The sequence below is a fragment of the Lemur catta genome, chromosome 7, assembly GCF_020740605.2.
Source record: "Lemur catta isolate mLemCat1 chromosome 7, mLemCat1.pri, whole genome shotgun sequence".
Taxonomy (NCBI): Eukaryota; Metazoa; Chordata; class Mammalia; order Primates; family Lemuridae; genus Lemur; species Lemur catta.
Window position 1 is genome coordinate 60941908 of NC_059134.1, and position 17240 is coordinate 60959147.

The 17240-nt window shown below is 40.8% G+C and overlaps 2 protein-coding genes across 2 annotated transcripts; both read right to left on the bottom strand.

Moving 5' to 3' along the window:
- Positions 1 to 264: 264 nt before the first annotated feature.
- LOC123641552 (olfactory receptor 51E2) lies at positions 265 to 16852 on the bottom strand. Its single transcript, XM_045556427.1, has 2 exons — positions 16783 to 16852; positions 265 to 1276 (listed from the first exon to the last, which is right to left on the bottom strand). The coding sequence occupies exon 2, from the start codon at positions 1225 to 1227 to the stop codon at positions 265 to 267; it is 963 nt and encodes a 320-aa protein (XP_045412383.1). The 5' UTR covers positions 1228 to 1276; positions 16783 to 16852.
- Positions 9271 to 16979, bottom strand: LOC123641553 (olfactory receptor 51F2-like). Its single transcript, XM_045556428.1, has 2 exons — positions 16783 to 16979; positions 9271 to 10521 (listed from the first exon to the last, which is right to left on the bottom strand). Exons 1-2 carry the CDS (start codon positions 16789 to 16791, stop codon positions 9586 to 9588), a joined length of 945 nt encoding a protein of 314 aa, XP_045412384.1. The 5' UTR covers positions 16792 to 16979; the 3' UTR covers positions 9271 to 9585.
- Between the last annotated feature and the right edge of the window lie 261 nt (positions 16980 to 17240).

Here is a 17240-nt window from a genome sequence, read left to right on the forward strand (position 1 = left end):
TAAGTTACAGTCATGTATCTTTATTGTTTTTTCTTTACACTATAAGCATGTTTTGTTTTATAGCAGTCTTTAAACCACATAATATTCCATTAATATGTGTTATTCCACAGAATATTCTATGAAGTAGATGGACCACACTTTAGTTTACTATTCCAGCCAATGAAAAGCACTAATGTGCTTGTGGGAAACTGGAATTAGGCTATTGTTAGGAAATAATTGTATCCATCAAGCCAGTATGGTTAAGGGGAAGTGCAGTGGTAAGGGTCACTTGCCTTCCACAGCCTGAAGGTCCTTGTCACAGCTGATCTTGAACAAAGCCAGCACCCGTGTTCTGATCTGTTTGGTCTTGGCACCGTAGATGATGGGGTTGATCACAGGAGGCAGCAGCAGGTAGATATCACCCATGACAATGTGCACAATGGGATCAAGGCTGTTTCCAAAACGGTGCACCACTGAGAGGCCAATGAGTGGCACGTAGAAGGCCAGTACCACTCCGATGTGTGACACACAGGTCCCAAAAGCCCTGGCCCTCTCTGCCTTGGAAGGCAGTTGAAGAACTGTTCGTATTATAAGAAAATAGGACAAGGAGATGAACATGACATCCACGCCCATAACCAGAAGAATGGCAGTAAGACCGTAGACCACATTGGGCAATGTGTCTGCATGGGCCAACTTCATCACATCCTGGTGCAGACAGTAGGAGTGTGAGAGCACGTTAGAGTGGCAGAAGGCCAACCGCTTGATGAGCAGAGGCAGTGGGAAAAAGAAGAGGGACCCACGGACCAGGGCCACCATGCCAATCTGGGCTGTTACTGTATTGTTGAGCACTGCAGCATGGCGCAGTGGGTGGCAAATGGCCACATAACGGTCAAAGGCCATGGCCAGGAGGATGGTGGATTCAATGGCGGAGAGGGCATGAATAAAGAACATCTGGGCAATGCAGGCCTCAAAGCTAATCTCCCGGGAGTCAAACCAGAAAAGGGCAAGGATTTTGGGCATGGTGGATGTGGATAAGGCCAGATCAATGGCTGCCAGCATACAGAGGAAGAGGTACATAGGAGCGTGTAGGCTGCGCTCTGTTCTAACGATGAAGACCACGATGCAGTTTCCAAACACTGCCACGGCGTACATTGAAAGGAGAGGGAAGCCGATCCAGAAATGGGCTTCCTCCAGTCCTGGGATACCAATAAGCACAAAGGTGGCATGTGTGAAGTTGCAGGAACTCATAGCTGGCACTAAGGAGGTGGGACTGGTGAGGGTGCGTTGCTCTGGCAACCTGCGGGGACACGGAACACAGTCAGAGTCCCCTGTACACCTGGGACTGAGCATCCAGCTCTCTCTCCCCTCCTGTCTCCTCCTACTCCCACTTAGGCTCTTTCATACACTCTGAGGTCCTCTTCCAAAGGGGAAATGTGACAGCTCAAATTCATTTTTCAATCACTACCATCGATGCCCATTCAATTTTTTAAAAGGAAACCTGGGATGACTAATGCTTATCCTAAAATGCAGACATCCCAAATTCCCTCAGACTCTTCCTTCTGGTCTATATCTTCATTGTCTAAATACTGGGTTTCCCTTTTCTCAGATAAGTGTTAAGAGTTACCCTATTGGGGACCCCTTCAGATAGGATTGTCTTCTTCCTTCCTTCCCTCTCTTCCTTCTTTCCTCCCTCCCCCATTTTTTCACTTATTAATTCATTCTATAAGAATTTACTTATATGACCTACTATTTACAAGGCTATTTTCTAGGTGCTACTGGTACAGAGATGAAAGACATTTCCCTTGCTTTCTAGATGGGTTGCCTAAGGTGGAAAATAGACAAGTAACCAATATATTAGAGTACTGTGGTAAATGCTAGCATAAGGTGTGCAGTTAATGAACAGGAGGAGAGGCATGAGCAGAGGAATCTTCCTGGAAAAGATGATCCTTCTGTTTAGTCTTAAAACATGAGCAGAAATTAGAGAAGGGAATAATGGATGTTCCAAAGCAGTGGGGATAGGAGATACTTTGCAAACTTTCAGGATTTCAGGTCCTCAGAACTAAGATCAGCAAGGAGAAAAAGAAACAACAGCAATTAAAAAAAAAAAAAAAACCTGAAAAGAAAACAAATAAAAACTAAGAAAAAACACCAAAAGTCAATCTCTTAAGGATTAAAGGAAACTTATCAGGGGTCATAAAATCAAAGGTAGTGGCTCCTTCCGAGGACTTCTTCAGAGATGAAGGTGCTGGCAGGACATGTGGCCTCCGGCAGATCCTAGCTGCCTGACATGGTCCCTGTAAAAGCTCTTCCCTCTGCTCCTGACTGGTGGGTACTTCCACACCTGAAAGCTGCCTCCAGGGGCACTTCCATTGTGCCCAAGGAGAGCGGAGCTGAGTCCTGGCTTTGGGAGAGATATTACTGATTTTACAGTGATGTTCCTAGAGCTTTGTGTTTCCTGGAACCTGCACCAACAAGTCATGCATGTCAAAGGAGACATTTCTTTTTTAGAAGCTCAGTGTTGCTTTGTCCCAACTCCTGACCCCCACCTAAACACCTGGCCTCTAACATCATCAGCCTCTGCTAGGTACCCTAGGTGCCCTGCTCTTTAGGGCTGTTTCTAAAGAGCCACGGCTTGACTGCAAGAAGCAGAGGCTCTGACCCTTGGAAAACAACTCTGCAGGTGTCTTCATTGATTGTATTCAGGTTAACCTGTTTATCCCTCCCAGGATTCTTCTTCACACCTCACCTGGGTCCTTACGGCAGCTGGGAAATGCCCTTCAATTTGGCCTTAGTGGAGAGGGTTTAGAGACCAGTGATCTCAAAACACAGTGTAATAAAATGAGTACTGAAAGATTTGAATTGGATTCTTCCCATCTTGAGTAAGGAAGGAACAACAGATCCAGGGTTCAAAGATGACAAAAGCCACACTTCTGGCCTCTGTTTGCTCTTTTCCATCCTCAGAACTTGAACAGACATAACATCTACTCTCCTTGACAAGTAACAAATCCCAGATTTGGCTTCCAGCTGCTCTCAGAACATGCAAAGCCTTTTGGAGCCAGATAATTGCATCCTTCAGTGAGATACAAGACAGCTTGTATCTTGTATCCATCTGTCCATCTCTGCATCCATCATAGATACCCTGGAGATGGGAATGCAGGACTCTAAACAAATCATGCTTAAAATTATGAGACTAAGCTAAGGAACCTTTCCTGTAGAGAGGCCAGATCACAAGACCACTGTGTCCAAGAGACTTGGGGCTTATGGTGAAGAAAAGGGCAGGCATGGAGGGGAATGAAGGGGATTACAGTGACATAGTTCCAACTTCTCAAGGCCTTTGCCCATGATACCACGTGCAGTGCTGACACAGCAAGGGGCTCTGTTGGCCACAGAGTCAGATACTTTCCTGACTCCTCTCTCTGCAGAGCACCTTTTTATTTTTCTGGCACCTGCACTTCCTTACTGAAGTCTAAGACTTTGGGCCATCTCTAGCTCATCTCCCAAGGAACTTGTCCCAGGATACCATGTTTCCCTCCCATGTTGTCTGGCCTCCTACCTCAAGTGACTCCTTGCTAGACCCAACTTAAGCTTCTTTTTGTGTACGAATATGGCTGCTGCATTCACTTGCCTTTCTGGATTGTTAGCTAAGGCTCTGTGACATTTCTTCCCAGCTCATGATGGTGTGGATGGGACCACAAGGGGTTCTCACCATCCCTGCCATGAAGCAGTTTTTGGGATCTTCATGTCCCTTAGGATGACAGGAGCCTGAGGCTGCCTGACCCCAGGTGAAGGCACACTCACCTGAGAATGGTGCAGTCCTACTTAGAAAGAGCAGCTGGAACTGATTCCCCCTTCTGTATCAGGCTATTTTATAACTACTCAGAAGGCCCATGGGAACAGCCGTGGGAGTATGAGCTGAGGCCCCAGGGACTTGGCAGACAGAGGGACAACATCTATGTGTGTGCCACTCCCACAGGCCCCCCACTGCTCCTGTGCAGGGGGAGAAATCCCAAGGAGCCCACTGCCTCTGCCATTGTTCCCACACTCACACATGCAGGTCTCTCGACAATCTGTCCCCTCCCTCCCAGGCTAGCTCAAGTGCCCACTGTCAGCCACAGCGTTAGTGTGTTTCCTCGTTAGCTACTCCCTTAGACACAGCAGGCAAAGTAGGAGAACAGTCACGGTCCTTGGACTCTAGGAGTTTGCATTCTCTCTAAAAATAAAAAAAAAAAATTAGCCCTGTAGTTCAAAATGGGGACATGCGTGTCTTCATATCTTTCCCTAGCTTTACTTCTGATTGATGAAACAGCCCTTAAGGTAGGAAAGACACTCTTTCTTGTACCTGTGTTACAGGTGAAGAACAGATGAGATGAAGCCTCCTTGCCTGAGGTCACACAATTAATTAGTGATATTATTGGTTGGAGAACAAGATATTCTGACTTTTAATTATTCACATTCAACAACGCTTAACAAGGGCCTACAATGTCATAAAAGCAAAATAAACTAAAACATAAAAACCCTCCACTACCTTCTCCGAAAGTATCCCCAGTACCTCATGACTCTCTTGTCTCTTTTTCCCAGTGACATGTGCTCTGCATCATGCCCAGCAGGCTGTCTTTACTTAGCACTTTATTCTGCTCTGTCTGCCATCCTGTTAGAGTGTGCTCACACATGAGTCTTACCTTGTCATTGTCACTATAATCTCTGAAAATAGAGACAGAATTACTTCCTTATAAGTCAGCTACCAAGCATTTACTTAGTCACCTATAGCTGACAATGGAGTTAGTTCATTCATTGTGTAATAAAAATATCGGCAACGCTAGTTTTGTTCAGGCATTGTGCTGAGTTTAGGGGTTACAGAGGTGAATATGAGCAAATCTTTGCCTTCAAGGTGCTCATAGACACCTACACAAATAATCTCGAGGTAATATGGATGAGCAGTGAATGCCACAGATTTGCATGAGAACTTGAGAGGGGGCATTTATTCAGTCAGTCAAGGCATGGGCCCCCAAAGAGGGTATTTCAGCATACAGAAAATCATGGAGGAAAGAAACAGAATTCTCTATGGGGGAACTATCACTAGTGTGGCTTAGCTGGAGGTTAGACGCAACTCCAAAAGGAAAGAGAGAAATTGGAGAGGTCAGTGGATGTGAGCCAGTGGCAGGTTGTGAACTGAAGGACTTTATCCTGTTGGACTTGCGAGGTGAACACATAGTTTTAAGCAGGGACATCACAACTAGACATGTATGTTAGATTGCTATTCTAGAAGCCATTGGGAGGGTGCATTTGGGGAGGATAAGACTGGGTGTGCTTATGAATTTAGTTATGCAAGACAGAAACTGAAGAGAGACAACTTTTCTTCATCCCTCACATTCAGTTATTCAAAAAATCTTGTCTACTTTTCCCTCTAAAAGTATATTGAATGTTTTCTCTTGTTTCCATCTTCATCACCACCACCAGGTCCAAGTAGCTACAACAGTGGCCATGTGGCTACTAGTGCTCTGGTTTTTAGGAAAATACTCGATTCATTTTAAGCTTGTCCACCTTGGTCAGAGCACGACATTTGCTCTGCAACCCACTCATTCCCAAAGTGTCCAAATTATCCACTTGCTAGTGATGCAAGTTTCCAGGATTGTTGGACGTAGGGCTATCAATGGGTTAGCATGCATGGGGTGAGGTGGGGAAGAAAAATCTGCAAAGTGGTATGAGCATCTCAGTTGTCTGGTCCTCAAGATTGAAGTTCCTTCTTCTCTTTTCCATTTTTAGGACTCTGAGTACCTCCATTCTTCTTCTCCAGCCCTATGTTTTCTTTTTCCTTCACTCCTCCCTTTCTCCCTACCCCATGTAGTGTGTGGAAACAAACAAACAAACAAACAAACAAACAAAAATTGAGTCTGTAAGCCCTTGTCATCTCAGCTTCCCCATCCTTCCATCTTGGACCTGCCTGTAGCTTCTTTGGATTTTTGTTTTGCTTTGCTATGAGTCAGGGGTAAGTAAGAAGGATGATCTATGGGGTATAGGTGAAGGACTAGAAGAGGGCAGAAATACACAGAAATAGACTGGCAGTTTATTCACAATATAAATTACCTCTCTAAAATGGCCTCCTAACATATTTGTTTTTACCTACATTCATTAGTGTCTAGATAAGGCAAGTTTTATGTTGGAAAGAGGGTGAAGGAAGACTGAACAAGATTAGGGTGAGGCTATGTTAGGCCGTATGAGCCAGAGTGAACTTTTCCTACACAAGGGCAGCACCTGGTACTGTACTCTCTAAAGTGTGTAGTCTCGTGAAAATGTATCTGTAGAGAGAGACTAAGAAGAACTTTCTGATATTAAAGAACTTTGTTGTCTTCTTGTGTGCCTTCCAAATCCTTATGTATGAAAGATGCTGTTTAGTTATTCATTAATTTAATCAAGATTAAAAGCTGCTATGGGCCAGACACTAGGGATAGCATTGTGGAAACAACAGTGAGTAAGACTCAGTCCCTGACCTTGAGAAGTGAGCTCAGAGTCTGTTGTAGGGGAGAACGGTTACAACACAGCATGGAAAGGGTCGTAATGAGGAAGAAGGATGAGGTGCTGCAGGATACCCTGGAAAGGACACCAGGCATGCTGGAGAGGTCAGGGAAAGTCCCTGAAGGAGAGTCACTTCTATTCTAAGTCAGGTGCACAGAGAGAGTGAGAGTGCTATGGGTAGAGGTAATAGTTTATGCAAAGGCTGGAAAGTGATACAAGGCATTCAGGATTAAGGAAGTATAAGTTGTGCTTGGAACATTGTACAGAGGGAAGCAATGAAGCTTGAGAGCTAAATAAAGCCAGACCACTTAAACATTTCATTATTTTTACTATGTGGCAGGCCCTGTTTTAGGGGATGGGAGACAGCATGAGTGAAATAAATTCCTCATCCTCAAAAACCTTGTCATGTGGTGGGAAGACAAGAAAAGAAATAAACACATATGCAATATGTTGAGGGATGGAAGTGCTAAAACTTGAAAACAAGTCAAGTAAGGTTGAGAATGAATACAGATAGGGATTAAAGGAGAAGTGCTGTCATTATTATTATTATTTTAAGATCAAAGGCCTTGTCACAAAGTACACTTGAGCTGAGACCTGCATGGAGTGATGGGGTAAGCCATGTGGGTCTCTGGGGGAAGAACATTCCAGGTGGGCAGAACAGCAAGTATGAACTCCGATGTTGGAGCACGCTTGGTGAGCTTAAGAAAATATCTGGAGGCTGGTGTCATAGAGTGGATCACGGGGAGAGTAGTAGGAGATAAAGCTGGGATGCTGGAGAGAAGTCAGATCATATAGATCCTTGTAAGCTATTACAATGACTGTAAATTTTCCCTGGTTAAGACAGGAGGCTATTGGAGCATGTTGAACATTATCTGTCTTGTGTGTTAAAATACTCTAACTGTAGGGAAAATAGACTGTAAAGCAAACATGGATGAAAGAAGGTCCACTAGAAGTCTTTATAATATTTCCAGTCCAAGATAATGGCTTACATCATGGTGGTAGTAGCAGAGGTGGTATAAAGTGGTTGAGTTCTGGCTATCACTTTTGGGAAGGAAGCATAATTAGGATTTATTGATAGGTTGGATGTAGCATAGGAGTGACAGAAAGGTATCAGGCATAACTTCAAGCTTTTTGACTCAGCAACCTGAAAGGTAGAGTTACTGAGTGAGGGAAGACTGTAGGTGAGCCTATATTTCCCCTGATGGCAATATTGGGATATGGTTTTGGACGTGTCGAGTCTAAGATGATTATGAGACATTCAAGCAGAGATATTGTTATGTTGGCAGTTGGATAAGTCTTGACTATAGATATTCATTTGGAGTTTGTCAGCACGTAGATGGTTTTTAAAGCCATGATGCTACCAGATAAGATGACAAAAGATGGCAGCATGACAAAGAAAAACATCTGAGAACAAAGTCCTGGGACATTCGAATATAGAAATATTAACAATAAATAAAACTGAGAATATTGTTGCAAATATGCTGATTTAACTAATAAATCCTTATTAGTAAATAGCCAGTATTGTAGGCACTTACTAAATTCCCTGTAGATATGAATGACTACTTTCTACTTCCTTCCTTGAGCTAACACCAGCTATAGGGTCTAACTTAAATGAGTGATACCAATGTATCTTTATTTTTTTTTTATTTTTTTTATTTTTTCATTTTTTTTATTTTTATTTTTATTTTAATTTTTTTTTTTTTTTGAGACAGAGTCTCGCTTTGTTGCCCTGGCTAGAGTGAGTGCCATGGCGTCAGCCTAGCTCACAGCAACCTCAAACTCCTGGGCTTAAGCGGTCCTACTGCCTCAGCCTCCCGAGTAGCTGGGACTACAGGCATGCGCCACCATGCCCGGCTAATTTTTTCTATATAGATTTTTAGCTGTCCAAATCATTTCTTTCTATTTTTGGTAGAGACGGGGTCTCACTCTTGCTCAGGCTGGTCTCGAACTCCTGACCTCGAGCAATCCACCTGCCTCGGCCTCCCAGAGGGCTAGGATTACAGGCGTGAGCCACCGCGCCCGGCCCAATGTATCTTTGAAATAAATGCTTTGAGAATTAATGGATACACCCAGGGTGAAAATAATTAACTTTCTGGATTAAGCCATTAGGAGGTAATTATGCCACAAATTTAAAAAGTTCTAAGTAAATGACACAAACTGTAATTCATGGGCAATTCATAGTCATTTTCTGTTTCTGTTGGGCCAGAAAGTTGATGGAGGCCTGAGAGAAATTCTGAAATATGCTCAAGCTGAAAAAAGTCATCAGGTAGAAGAGTATTAATATTTCTGAGGTCTAAAGATTTTTGATTTGGGCTTTTCTTCTCTAATTTGATTGAAAATTTCTAGAGGATAGAGTTTTGTTTTGTTAATTTGTTTTTACTTGTTTATGTTCTCTAGTACAAATTACATGGACTAATATATATGTACAATTATATACCTACATATAGATATATATTATGTATATTATAGGCAGCAAGATAGCATTAAAGTTAAGAGAATGAGGGAGCCTGGAGTCCATTTTCATGGATGGGCTCTGCCACTTACTAGCTGTTTAAAGAGGCTACTTAATATTTTATGACTCAATTTTCTCATAGGTAATAGAAGTAACTACCTTATACTGTTGTTTTAGATATAAAATGTGTTAATACATGTAAAAAAACACTTAGAACTATGACTTGTCAGAGGAAATAATGAATGTTAGTTAAAATTATTATTACAGTTAGAAAATCCTATTTCTCAGAAAGGAGTGACATTTTCATAATGTGTCACTCTGCTGCAAAGTGGATGAGGTAAGAATAGAAAGGCTATTGGCAGGGATAGAAGGCAAGGACGTTTGGAACAAATGGTGACGAGGAGGAGAAATTCTAGACGTAAAGCTTTAGGTTGTTCATCCCTCCAATTCGTATGTTTCCACCTCCTCATCTGTAAAATCAAGTGGTCAAACTAGCTGATGTTCTAAACAGATTTCAGCTTTAACGTTAAATGATTATACACTTAGCTTTAACAAGCACCAGTGTTAGGTTTTTTTTTTTTTTAATTGATAACATGACCTGGAGTAGACCATCTTGAAGTGTCCATCTAGTGCCAGGAATTCTATAATGCTGTTTCTTTGGAATGGAGAATTTTTATCACAGCTCTACGAATCTGTTTTGTCTTCACACTGTAGATGATGGGGTTCATTACTGGAGGGATCAGCAGGTAGGTGTTAGCAATCAGAGTGTGTACATAGGCTGGGGCTTGTTTCCCAAATCTGTGAACAAAGGACAGACTGATCAAGGGAATATAGAATACAGCAACAGCCACAATATGGGAGATGCATGTGCTGAAGGTTTTTTTCCTCTCTTCTGAGGATGCAATGCTGAGGACAGTCTTAATGATCAAAACATAAGAAAGGAGGATCAGGACTGAGTCTACGCCAACAGTAGAGACCATGGCAGTCAGCCCCACTGCACTGTTGATCCTGGTGTCTGTGCACGAGAGCCTCATCACATCGGGGTGGTAGCAATAAGAGTGGTGGAGCACGTGGCTGCGACAGTAGGACAGCCTTTTAAGAAGTGCAACCATTGGTGTCAGCATTAGCGTCCCCCTGATGACAATTGCTACTCCAATTTGAGCTATCCTGGAGTCAGTTAAAATGGTGGCATACCTAAGGGGATTAGAGATGGCCACAAAACGATCAAAAGCCATGGCTAACAGCACTGAGGATTCCATGACAGTGAAGAATTTAATAAAGAACATCTGGGACAAGCAGGCATTAAAGCTGATCTCCCTGGCATTGAACCAGAATATCCCCAGCATGGTGACCAGAGTGGATATGGACAGGCCGAGGTCAGTGGTGGACAGCATGGAGAGGAAATAGTACATGGGCTCGTGGAGGCTGGGCTGAGTGACGATGGCGAAGAGAATCAGGCTGTTTCCTGAGAGGGCAGTTACATAGAGGAAGCAGAAGGGGATGGAGATCCAGGTGTGGAAGGTTTCCAGCCCAGGAACACCAGTTAGCAGGAAAATGATGGAAGGGGATGTGGTATTCTGCAAAGTTGACATGCTGTATTAAAAGTACAGAATGAGATGAAAGTCTGAAACAAAAAAGCTATGTGTATTAATCCAATTAAAAATAATCCCATTATTGGGCATACACCCAGAAGAACAAAAGTCATTCTATAACAAAGACACCTGTACCCGAATGTTTATAGCAGCACAATTCACAATCACAAAGATGTGGAAACAACCCAAGTGCCCATCAATCCATGAATGGATTAGTAAACTGTGGTATATGTATACCATGGAGTACTACTCAGCTATAAGAAATAATGATGATAGGACATCTCTTTGGTTCTCCTGGAGAGAGTTGGAACCCATTATATTAAGTGAAGTATCCAAAGAATGGAAAAACAGGCATCACATGTACTCACCAGAAAACTGGTTTCCCTGATCATCACCTAAATGCACATTGGGGAAGGATACCAATTGGATATCAGACTGAGATGGGGGTGGGGGGTGGGAATGGATGCATGCCTACATGATGAGTGCGTTGCGCACCGTCTGGGGAATGGTCATGCTTCAAGGTGCTGACTCGGGGAGGTGGGGGGGGGGAGGAGATGGAGGTATGACTACATGGTGTATGCCAGGCGCACTGTCTGGAGAATGGACACGCCTGAGGCTCTGACTCAGGGGGATGGGCGGGACACGGACAATGCATATAACCAGAGCTTTTGTACCCCCATGAAGAGCTGAAATAAAAAAAAAAAATAATAATAATTGTATTGAACAGAAAACTGACCAGAAATGACTGCCTATATAATAAGAATATATGAATGGCTCATTTAAATTGATAAAAAGAAATGTAATATTTCAGCTGCTTTAGTGTGTACCTTGTTTTTTTGAATTTGCCTCAGTGCCCAATTTTTTCTTCTGCACGGCCCTTTGCTGACAGCTATGTTGATACCACTTGCCTTTCCTCTTATTCCTCTAGCCACAGATGATTGAACTCAAAATAGACACTTCACCTCAAACTGGCCAATCATATTTCATCCTCTCTGGCATTTTTAAATTGTGATGAAGAGGTAGCAGATTTGTTTTTCTGTGTAGCTGGCACCAGAGGAAAATACACTGGGGCTGTGGAGCAGAAATGTGGCATTGGTCATAGTGTGGAAGGCAGAGAAGTTTACAGACAATTTGGGAAGCCAGAAAATATTGAGAAAGAGATCATTATAACACCATATAACATATATAAAGTGACAAATAAGTGGCTTAGGCAACCATACAGTAATGTGCAGGTGTTTTCAGCATCTAGCCATTAAAGAGACCCATCCAATGTGTTACCTGCCCTCACATTTGGGAGAGATGGAAAGTTAGAATACAGACCTCCCACCAGGCATCCCCTGGTAGAACGTGCTGCCGTGGTCAAATGCAGTTGTCTTTTCAATCTGCTTGAAGACTAGTTCTCCAGAATGGATTTTCACCATTTTGTTAAGACATACTTCTTAGGAAATACCTAATATAATGCTATTGTTTTGTTTTTGAGGGAAAAAAATACAACTTTATTACAAACATCCTATTTCTTTCTTTTTTTTTCTTTTTTTCAAGTGAGTAGATAATTACAGACTAGGCAGATTAGTATGTGTAAGGTGGAAATGGGGGTCTGGGGAAAAACAGAGATGAGGGCTGTGTCTGGAGAGGACTCAATCAATGAGAGGTAGCCAATTTTAGGGTAACTTTTTTCAGGGTAAAAGAAAGGGCACTGCGTGGCTGACAAATGAGAGAATGGACCCACACATCCACCCTGATAAAGTGCCACCTCATGGATCCTCTGAAGAAGTCTTAGTTAAAAAAAAGAAAAAAAAAAAAAAAAAAAGGAAAAAGTTTAACTGAAATTAATAGAAAATTAGAGGGAAAAAGAGAAGTGTTAAGTTACAAGAGTTGACCAAATAAGTAAACTATAACTTTAGACTCTGAAGTTTACAGTAATGACAGCATCCTCAGGGCAGTGTTGAAAATAATATCAGAAATGTATGATCAAACCTCATAATGGAAATAAGATTAATAGTTAATAATAATGTATTGCATATTTCAAAACAGCTATGAGGGTGGATTTTAAATGTTCTTACCACAAAGAAATTATAAATATTTGAGGTGATGGATATGCTAGTTAGCCTAATTTCATCATTCCACAATACATACATGTATTAAAACACCACATTGTACTCCATATATATACAATTATTTTTCAATTAAAAATAAAATAAAATAGTTTAAAAAACAAAACAAAAAACAACAAAAAGGAATTAACAGAAACGAAGCATTTGGTAAGTTTGTAGTATTTGGAGAAAGCTTTCTATAGAAAGCTGTGCTTGAAAGATTTTTGTTTTACATAAGTCAAGAAGAATTCCAAGCCTTTTCGAATACCATATGTAAGAGTTTTGAGCAATAATACACTTGCAACATTTCTTCCCTTGACCTTGCCTTGTGCTCTCAGGGACATTTACTGAGTACCTACTCTTTGTGTAGTGCTGTGTTAGAAGTTAAGGGATTATACAAACAAAACCCCTTTTAAGGAGTTTATCAGCAAGTAAGAGAGAAAGATCAGAACTGTTTTTAAATAACTTCAATATCTAGTGTACAATGATGAATAATAAAACTGGATATGGAAGTAGAGAAGGCTCCATATATGTCAATTAGTGCTGGCTACAATGATTTTTATTTCCTACGCAATGATTGAGTTGTAATTTTTGTCATCGAGTTGTAGGAAATTTTATATGTGATCATTTAAAAAAAATTAAACTACTATCTGAATGTTTTCTCTTTCATCCTAATTTCTTTATGGCTCCCCTTATGTTATTTCAATAATTGAGTTTATTTATTGCCTATTTTTATTCTTTTTGGCAGTTTTTTTCTTCCCTTTCTTGCTGAGAGATCATAAACAAAACAAAACAAAACAAAACCATAGAGGATAGTTTGGCCTGATCTGTGTTGAGCCTAGCAGAAGAGAACTCAAATTCCTTCCTCCCCCTTACTCTACAACCATACCTTCCCACACCCTCCCCTCATTCATGCTGGGCTCAGAGGCAGATGATTCCTTATTCCTTTTCATAGGCAATAACTCCACTTAAGCTCTTGGCCATCCATCACAAACATTTAGTTAAGTTCAATAGCAAACATACACAGTGAGCTCATCGTGCCTTGTGTCAGCACTGAGGATATAAAGCAAGTAAAATAACAACGGTTTGGTGCCTGAGAAAACCAAAGAGGTTGTCAGGAGCTGAAAACCTCATACTTATAAGGTTGAAAATCTTATCTTTAAATAAAAGTTTAGTGGATCTTACTAAAAATGAAAAGTGACTAATTCTGAACATCTATTACATGCCAGGTACTGTGAGAGAGTTGGAGACAGAGAAATGCCCCTAGTTGGGGAGTGCACAAGGATAGGATGTATCTAAGAGGTGAGACAGAGAAATAGTGTGGAGTGACAGGTTCTGAGTGTGTGTCAAGAGAAATTAGTTTGAAGAAATCTTAACAGAATATGTGATTTATGACTGTAAAATTTTGATGGATGGATGTGAGCTTACAAGGATAAAACACAGGACAAGGGTGCTCTCGACAGAGATGCCATGAGCAGAGACGTGAATGAAGGGATAACACAAACCAGTTTTTTGGACAACAAACTACAAGAACATTGGTATACTGGAGCTTTAAATGTAAGACTAGGTGCTGTGGAAGAGGAAGCTAGAGAAATCACCAGGGTCAAGTCATGAAAATCTTGAGTTCTTTGGAAAGGATAATGAACTTAGATTTCAGTGGCGGAGCATCAAGAGCAAAACATTCCCAAATAGTTTATGAATAAATAAACAAATCAATCACCATCTCTTAAAATTTAACTCTAACAAAATTCCTTTCCTTCTTTAGTATCTTGTTTAGTACTATTGGTTCCTTTTTTTGCAGTCTAAAATACTCAAGTTTTACTCCAACTCAGCAACGACAACTTACCGCACTTTTCTATAGATATTTTCAACACACCGAGTTCAACCAGGATACATTGAACAGCTCTCATAATTGGTCTCTGTGCTTAGACAGTGAGGGGTATAAGACATAAACCCTGTTTCCGCCTCAATTTTTTGCCACATCTTTTATAAGGACAAAAAAAATTCCTTGAAGAACAATCTACTTTTGTTTATTGTTCCTTCACCTTCAGGAACAATCTGTATACTTTCTCTAGTGACTCTCTGAATACCGTCCAACTTATGTCGCCTGTGACTTTCTAAGTGCTAAGTCTGAAAGTTTAATTTCAGGTTTGTTTTTCTCTTCTTCATCTCAAATTTTGGCAATGTTGACCTCCTTCTCCTTGAAACTTTCTCCTTCATTAGCTTCCATGATTGTTATTCTGTTTTTCTTTTCTTATTTGTCAAATAGTGTTTTTGTTCTCTGCCTTATAAATTGTGGGGTTCTAAATGAGCCTGCTTTTCTTCTAAGAACTTCGTCTTCTTTTCTTGCTTTCCATATAGTCTCCCTGAGATATATTAGTTATTCCCATGGCTTTAAATAGACTTATATCCAGATGACTCATAATTCTGCAGTCTAATTTTGGCATCTCCTGAGTTCTATATTTCAAAAGTTAGCAGAATCTTTAAAGCTGTGGCAGTTTCTGGGCTTAACCTTGAAGGTGATAATGCAACATGGAAATAGAGGAAGACAATCAAAGCTGTAATTTAGAAAAATAACCAGCACCAGTTTGAAGAACAAATCAAAGCTCTCTGCTTCATGTGGTGAATAAAAGGTGAATAAAATATCTACCCCTGAGGGACATTTCCACCCATAATCCCTCAGCCACTGCAACCTCAACATGAGTGGATGGACTCCGTCCTTCCTCCATTTCCACCCTGGCTCTTCCTCCTGTGTTTCATTGATCAGCAAAGGGCATCAGACTCTAGTAAATCATCTAATTAGAATTGCCCCCCACCAAACCCACACCCACACCCACACCCACATACACACATACTTCCTACACACACACTCTGCTCTCCCTGTCTCTCATCTCCTACATATAAATGTTCATTATTTTTCATTGATTCTACTACTGCACTGTCAAAACCCGGGACATCAGTAGGTCTGCATAAGAAGGCTAAATAATAACAATTTGGTGGTAGTGGGTACTTAAAGCTGTATGCCATTGCATTTTCATTGTACTGAAAAAAGAAGAAACTGTTTATATCAAAGACTAAAAGGGGACTAATGGATATTATTAGAGTGAGGCACTAAAATTCCCCCAAGCTACTTTTTTGTAGTGCCTTCACTCTCAAATCTATCTGACCCATTCTCTCCAATCTATATATGCTTTCATTTTCTCTTGTGTGAAATGAGCTGTAGTCTCTTGACAAATTTTCATACCCACGCAGATCACAATGATGCTCTTCTTCCATCGCACTGTTATGAACTGTAGCTTGTGGCTGTCTTTAACTGTTGAATTAGACCATACAGCATCATCGATATTCTCCAAGCCCTTGCCAATGACGTGGCTATTGTGTGTGTGGCCAAACTGAGTTCAGATTCTTGCTCAAACACTAACCAGTTTGGAGACCTTGTACGGCAATAATAAAAGAATACTCATAACAATAGCTACAATTTATTGAATACTTGTTCTGTGACCATTATGGTGATAAGTGCTTTATAAACATTCTTTTAATTCTTACTGTAGCACCATGTGGCAAATATTACTGGATTCACTTGAAATTCCCTTCTCTTAGAAAGAAACTGAGATCAGAAGGATTATGAAACATGGACAGGTTCACACACAACCAGTGAATGTCATAGCTGGGATTCTTAACCCCGTTCTTTTTAATTCCAATGCTCATGATCTGAAAAACTATTGCGTCAATAAAATCTACAAGTGATGTAAACTTCCTTTGATCCAGTTTCCTCCTTTATAAGATGGGATATGCACTGTGTTAATAGAGTACCTGGCATGCAGTTGGTGTTCAAAATTGATAATTTTTCATTTTTAGTAAGAATCATTTGGCTTAGAAATGAAGTTCACTGACCATGATAAATACATTAGTACACTGATTAAACCATTTGACTAATATCAGTTATCCATTCTATACAAGGAGAACAAAATGCACATTCTCTACATATTTCCTGGGAATAAATAATTCTACAAATTTTACCATCCTCCTCAGCCCACCATCTCATTTATCTAATCTAATTCTTCACATTGTAAGGAAATTATTCCCTGTGGATAAAAAAGCACAAGTCATCTAGAATTAAGCATTTTCACTGAACAGAAACAGTTTTACTTACAGAGCCCATACAGCAGTTCTGCCTGTCCTTCTCAGGCTGATTCGGAAGGCTGAGGAGGCTTTAAATTCCAGTAGAGGGCTGAGCTTATAAAAGGACTTATTCCAGCCTTGTTGGAGACAGGCACAGAGCTAAGAGGCCAATTCCTGGTGGTGGTGCTAACTCACTGTGTCTCCAGGGTATCTGGAGGTTCCCAGAAGACTTCTTTTGCCTCCTACAGTCTTTTTTATTTGTCCCATTATGCAATTACTTATGTGACTATGTGCTTTATAGGCTGATGTAGCTTTTTGTTCATGTCCCATTTTATTGAAGAGCTTTTTTCTTTAACAGCTTTATTGAGATATCATTCACATACTATAAAATTCAACCGTTTATGATAATAGTTTTTAGTAAAGTCACAGAGTTGTGCAAAAACCATCATCACAATCTAATTTTGGAAGATTTTCAGCACCCCAGAAAGA

What these genes read in the sequence shown, in the direction of transcription:
- LOC123641552 (XM_045556427.1), bottom strand. Translation starts at nt 1,227, where the DNA reads ATGAGTTCCTGCAACTTCACACATGCCACCTTTGTGCTTATTGGTATC.